The following is a 6,000-nucleotide window of genomic DNA, read 5'->3' as shown; positions in this document are numbered from 1 at the left end:
GGAATTTCCAATATTCCGTCATCCTCACATTGAGAGTTTTTTTATTACCTAGAAATTAGAGCACAGAAACAGGCCATTTGGCTCAACTGTGGACTCAAGAACAGCTTCTTTCCTGCTGCCATCAGATTTTTGAATGGACCTACCTCTCACTGAGTTGATCTTTCTCTACACCCTAGCTGTGACTGTAGCTCCTTTCCTTCTCTATGTCCATATAGCGTGCAAGAAACAATACTTTTCACTGTATACTAATACATGTGACAATAATAAATCAAATCAAAAATGTGGGTGTTAATGTTCCACACAAACATCTTCTCACTTCATTAGCATATCCTTTTACTACCCCTTCGTATTTGTCCAGCTCCCTCTTAAAATACACCTCATAAAATCATAGTTACAGCACAGAAGGAGACCATTCAGCCCATTATGTCAATGCCAGCTGTCCATTGGACCTGCTCAGCGAGTTCCCCCCCTCGCTCTTTCCCTCTTACCACTCAAATCTCTTTTTTTTATTTTCTAAGTTATTTAGCCAATTTCCTGTTGAAAGCTCCACGTTATTCACCTCAACTAAACCAAGTTATTGTGGTAGGTTCCACATTCTAACCATTCTGGGTGAAGAAGTTTCTCTTGAATTCTTTACTGGATTTTTAAAAAATAAACGATGGGCCGAAGGGCCTCTTTTTGTGCTGTAATGACATCTGTTTTGGTCCCACAAATGGGACCATCTTCTCTACCCTAGCAACCCCTACATACATGTTAAAGCGTCTATCACGGTGGCACAGTGGTTAGCATTGCTGCCTCACAGTGCCAGGGACCCGGGTTCAATTCCAGCCTTGGGTGACTGTCTGGAGTTTGCTCATTCTCCCTGTGTCTGCGTGGGTTTCCTCCGGGTGCTCGGGTTTCCTCCCACACTTCAAAGATGTGCGGGTTAGGTGGATTGGCCATGCTAAATTGCCCCTTAGCATCCCATCATAGAATCATAGATCCCAAGATATATAGATTAGGGGGATTAGCGGGTAAATATGTGGGGTTACGGGATAATCCTGGGTAAGTGTTGGTACTGACTTGATGGGCTGAATGGCCTGCTTCTGCACTGTCGGGATTCTATGATTGATGGAACACACAAGGCACAAGAGCAGTAACGCCTCTCCCCAGCAATTCACTGCCTGGGATTGCATCTCTCCCCTTCAGGAGGGGAGGGCGATGTAGCCTGACGCGGTGGGAAGGCGTTACCCACACGATTGCTGCCTCGTTCTGCTGATTTCTTCCCTTTTCCCTCCCACTCCCATTCCTGGAATGGTTGGCAGGGAGCAGGCACCTGTCTGCGCCTAGCGGCATTGGGCGAGCAGTGCACACACACACACGCACAAGAGGAAGCATCAACCAATCTGTGACAGCAAACTGAATATCCCCAGTCTCTAGAAAGAGACTGGAGCGGGAGAGAGAGTGGCAGAGACAGCACGCTGGTTACTGCGAGCATTCCAGTTTATACTCGGGGTGTGCGGATCCGGATTAATCCCACAGTGGCTATAGAGTCATCATTTCTTACTTATTAGACATCAGTAACTAGGTGGTCAGCTCCAAGTGCCTGATGCCAGATTCTTTTCTAAACTGATCTCACTCGGACTTTTGTTTTGATGTGAAGATTTTTATAAGGAAGGACGGAGGGGGAGGGTTTTTGGGAGAAAAAAAATTAAGGAACTCCCCCCCCCCCAACCCCCTTCCCCACCAAGAAAAAGAGAAAACAAAACAAAAAAAAATCTCAGTTGTCTTCCAGATGCATTCGCTGTTGGATCGGAAAAAGAAAGAAGCGGGAGCGGAGCTGGGCTTCGTGGACATGCCAGCGGACAGCCTGCTGCCCCAAGCCCAGAGGATGTGGACGTGTGTGGGCTGCCTCTGGGTGTTGCTCTCCTCCTGCCTGGTCGCTGTCTGCAGCTTCAGCTTCATCTCGCCCGCCTGGATAGTCAAGGAGAAGAGCAAAGACTCAGTGAGCTTCGGCCTCCTCTGGCACTGCTCCGAGACCGTCTACAACTGTTACACTTTCGGCGGCTTGGGCAGCTTCGCTGACATTCCCTCAGGCTCCTGGCAGGTGAGTTTGCTGCTCTCGCGGTTATTTATTTCTGTTATTGTTGCTCTCTCTTGTCTACTTAGTTTCTCTTGTTTAGTTTTGCTCTCTATTTAATATATTTGTTATTCTTGCTGTCTTGTTAGTGTTTTCTCTGTCTTGCCTATTTCGTTTCTTTTTGCTCTCTGTTTTATTTCGTTTATGTGTCATTTTTGTTCTCTCTTTTAGCTTGTGTTATCCCTGTTCTCTCTCTTTTAGTTTAGTTGTTATTTCTTGCTCTCTCTCTTTTAGTTTGTGTTATTCCGTTCTTTTTTTAGTTTGTGTTATTCTTTTTTTTAGTTTATTTGTTATTCCTGTTCCCTCTTTTTTAGTTTGTGTTAATCCTGTTTTTTTTAGTTTATTGTTATTCTTGTCCTCTCTTTTTTAGTTTGCTATTTCTTGCTCTCATTTTTTTTTTAGTTTATTTGTTATTCTTGCTCCCCACCTTTGTTTTGACTGAGATCGGGAGGGATGGGGTAAAGGGTTGGGAGTGAGGGGCAAAGTTGCATTCACAAGTTGTAATAAATGTGTCGCTTGGTTTGGGGTGGGAGAATCTTTGCCTTGTGGGAAACTCCCCAGTTGTAAAAACCTTGGCAAAAAGAGAGAAAAAATATATACATTGGATTAATATTTATGCATCACCTCGATACTCCGTCCAATCATTTGGTGGCATTTCTAACAGAAACCAGAGGTAAATAATTGAAGGGAGGGAGGTAAACACAAATGGTTTTGCTTCCTTGTGAATCTGATTTCCCCATTTTGTTTCCTGTAAGTGACAATTCAGTGTTGTGTTTATGAATGATTTATGTCGCTGAGTGATCGGGAAAGCATTAAGGGGAAGGGGGGGGGGAGGAATAACCTCCAACGGCTAATTAAAAAGTCCACTTCCCCTCGACAGTATGCAGTACTCGCTCCCCTATGTATCCGTGTATCTTCCAGCTGGGAATTTCAGCGCTGCCGACTTCGACTCGCAAGATTAAAAAGTGGCAGTGGGATTTCTGTTATTATTTGGATTGAGAATCTATTGCCCAAGATCTCTCCTCGCGTTCTCTAAACCCGGCTACTAAGTTACCCGCTGTTTGCTTTATGTGCGTTGACTGAACACCTTGATGTATCAGTGCTATGCAGCGGTTAATAATGTATCAATGATACTATTGTATCAGTTTATGATCAGTGATGTGCTCCCTGCGCTTGGATTTAACTAGGAGGTATCTCTGCATTTACAGGTCAACGCCTTTAGTGAGAATTGTCACTGTCCCTGCAGTTAATGCAATCGCAATATATTAGGGGTTTTACCTTCCAAAGACAGTGGATCAGTTTTGGGCGGACTCTCTCTCTCTTATACGTGCCAGCTTTCCGGACAACCATTGAGACAATTAGAATTAAATGGGTCTCATTAGCTGACAGCTCTTTCGCATTGAATATGCCCCGCGCTACAGTTCAATCTAGACCAGCAGGAGGAGCAGTATTTCACTCTGATCTTTCACCAGACACACCGCTGCACTAATAGAAAACTAGCATATGCAGGTACAGCAAGTGACAAGGAAGGTGAATGGAACCTTAGCATTTATTGCTAAAGGAATACAGTATAAAAGTAATGAAGTGCTGCTTTCACAGTAGCTTCATTGCAGTGTTAATGTAAGCCTACTTGTGACACTAATAAATAAACTTTTAACTTTGAACTTTACTGTTATTAGTGAGATCGCACTTAAGTTTTTTTTAAAGTTTATTTATTAGCCACAAGTAAGGCAAAAAGGCTGATAACTTAGAATATTGTGTACAGTTACCCATCCATTCCATTCATAGAATCATAGAATCATAGAAACCCTACAGTGTAGAAAGAGGCCATTCGGCCCATCGAGTCTGCACCGACCACAATCCCACCCAGGCCCTACCCCCATATTCCTACATATTTACCCGCTAATCCCTCTAACCTACGCATCTCAAGACACTAAGGGGCAATTTTAGCATAGCCAATCAACCTAACCCACACATCTTTGGACTCTCTTTCCCATCCATTTCCATTTCCCATCCATCCATTTCCCAGCCTCCCATCCATTGACTCTGTCTACACTTCCCGCTGTCTTGGCAAAGCAGCCAGTATAATTAAGGACCCCACGAGAGACATTCTCTCTTCCACCTTCTTCCATCGGGAAAAAGATACAAAAGTCTGAGGTCACGTACCAACCAACTCAAGAACTGCTTCTTCCCTGCTGCTGTCAGACTTTTGAATGGACCTAGCTTGCATTAAGTTGATCTTTCTCTACACCCTAGCTATGACTGTAACACTACTTTCTGCGCTCTCTCCTTTCCTTCTCCGCACGGTAGGCTTTGTCTGTATAACGCGCAAGAAGCAATACTTTTCTCTGTATGCTAATACATGTGACAATAATAAATCAAATCAAATCAGTTTTGGTCCCCTTACTTGAGGAAGGATGTAGTTGTACTGGAGGCAGTCCAGAGGAGGTTCACGAGATTGATTCCAGAGGGGCAGCAAGGTGGCACAGTGGTTAGCACTGCTGCCTCACAGCGCCAGGGACCCGGGTTCGATTCCCGGCTCGGGTCACTGTCTGTGTGGAGTTTGCACATTCTCCCCGTGTCTTCATGGGTTTCCTCGGGTTGCTCTAGTTTCATCACACAGTCCAGAGATATGTGGGTTAGGTTGATTGGCCATGCTAAATTGACCCTTAGTTTCAGGGGGATTAGCAGGCTAAATATGTGGGGTTATGGGGATAGGGTTGTTAGTGCAGACTTGATGGGCCAAATGGCCTCATTCAGTACTGTAAGTATTCTATGATCTATAAGAGGTTTGTCTTACAAAGAGAGATTGGGGCGGTTTAGGCCTATACTCCCTGGAGTTTAGAAGAATGAGAGGAGATCTGTTTGAGGTGTACAAGATTATAAAGGGAGATTGACAAAGTAGACACAGGGGGAATGTTTCCTCTTGTAGGGCAATCTAGAACAAGAGTTCATAAGTTTAGGATAAGGGTGGCAGATTTTAAACAGAGATAAGGAGAAATTATTTCTCAAAGGGTCAAGAGTCTGTGGAATTCACTACCTCAGAGTGCGATGGATGCTGGGACATTGAGTAAATTTAAGGAAGAGGTGGACAGATTCTTAATTAGTAAGGGTTTTAAAGGGCAGGAAAATGGAGTTGAGGCTAAGATGAGATCAGCCATGATTGTATTAAATGGCAGAGTAGGCTCGAGAGACTGAATGGCCTACTCCTGCTCCTAGTTCTTATCTCCTTATGAATGGCCAGTTTGAAAAGCAGACAAAAGCTTTCTTTTTTAAACAGAATTTACCATTTCCACCCCAGGGATATTTCTGTCAGGCACCGTTTCGCAAGAGCATTAACTTTCGGAAATTTGTGTGTGAGTAATTGAATCTTGATTGTAAACCCATGGGTTTAAGAAATTTTTTCCAGCAGTTAGAATTATACCTTGCTCACAATTTCCATAAGTTGGGGGTGAAAAATAACTGATACCTTCAAGGGCACAAGCCCTAGGGGGTGCCATGGTGGCACAGTGGTTAGCACTGCTGCCTCACAGCTCCCGGGACATGGGTTTGATTCTCGCCTTGGATCACTGTCTGTGTGGAGTTTGCACGTTCTCCCCGTGTCTGTTGGGGTTTCCTCCGGGTGCTCTGGTTTCCTCCCACAGTCCAAAGATGTGTGGGTCAGGTCCTTTGGCCATGCTAAATTGTCCCTTAGTGTCTCAGAGTGCGTTAATTTGAGGGATTAGTGGGGTAAATACGTGGGGTTATGGGGGTAGGGCCTGGGAGGGATTGTTGTTGGTGCAGGCTCAATGGGCCAAAAGGCCTCCTTTTGCACTGTAGGAATTCTATGAATCTACTGGACATTCATTTAGATATCTCTTGCGAACAAAAGAAGACAGTTA

General features: G+C 44.4%; 1 protein-coding gene across 1 annotated transcript in view; it reads left to right on the top strand.

The window, feature by feature from the left end:
- Positions 1 to 1,369: 1,369 nt before the first annotated feature.
- Positions 1,370 to 6,000, top strand: part of lhfpl7 (LHFPL tetraspan subfamily member 7) — a 294,405-nt gene continuing 289,774 nt past the window's right edge. The window contains exon 1 of the mRNA XM_078224817.1: positions 1,370 to 2,086. Within this exon, the coding sequence (XP_078080943.1) occupies positions 1,775 to 2,086 (312 nt within the window). The 5' untranslated portion in view covers positions 1,370 to 1,774. The remainder of the gene's footprint in view (positions 2,087 to 6,000) is intronic.

Source organism: Mustelus asterias, chromosome 12 (genome assembly GCF_964213995.1).
Source record: "Mustelus asterias chromosome 12, sMusAst1.hap1.1, whole genome shotgun sequence".
NCBI lineage: Eukaryota > Metazoa > Chordata > Chondrichthyes > Carcharhiniformes > Triakidae > Mustelus > Mustelus asterias.
This window is presented reverse-complemented; position numbering and strand designations above follow the sequence as displayed.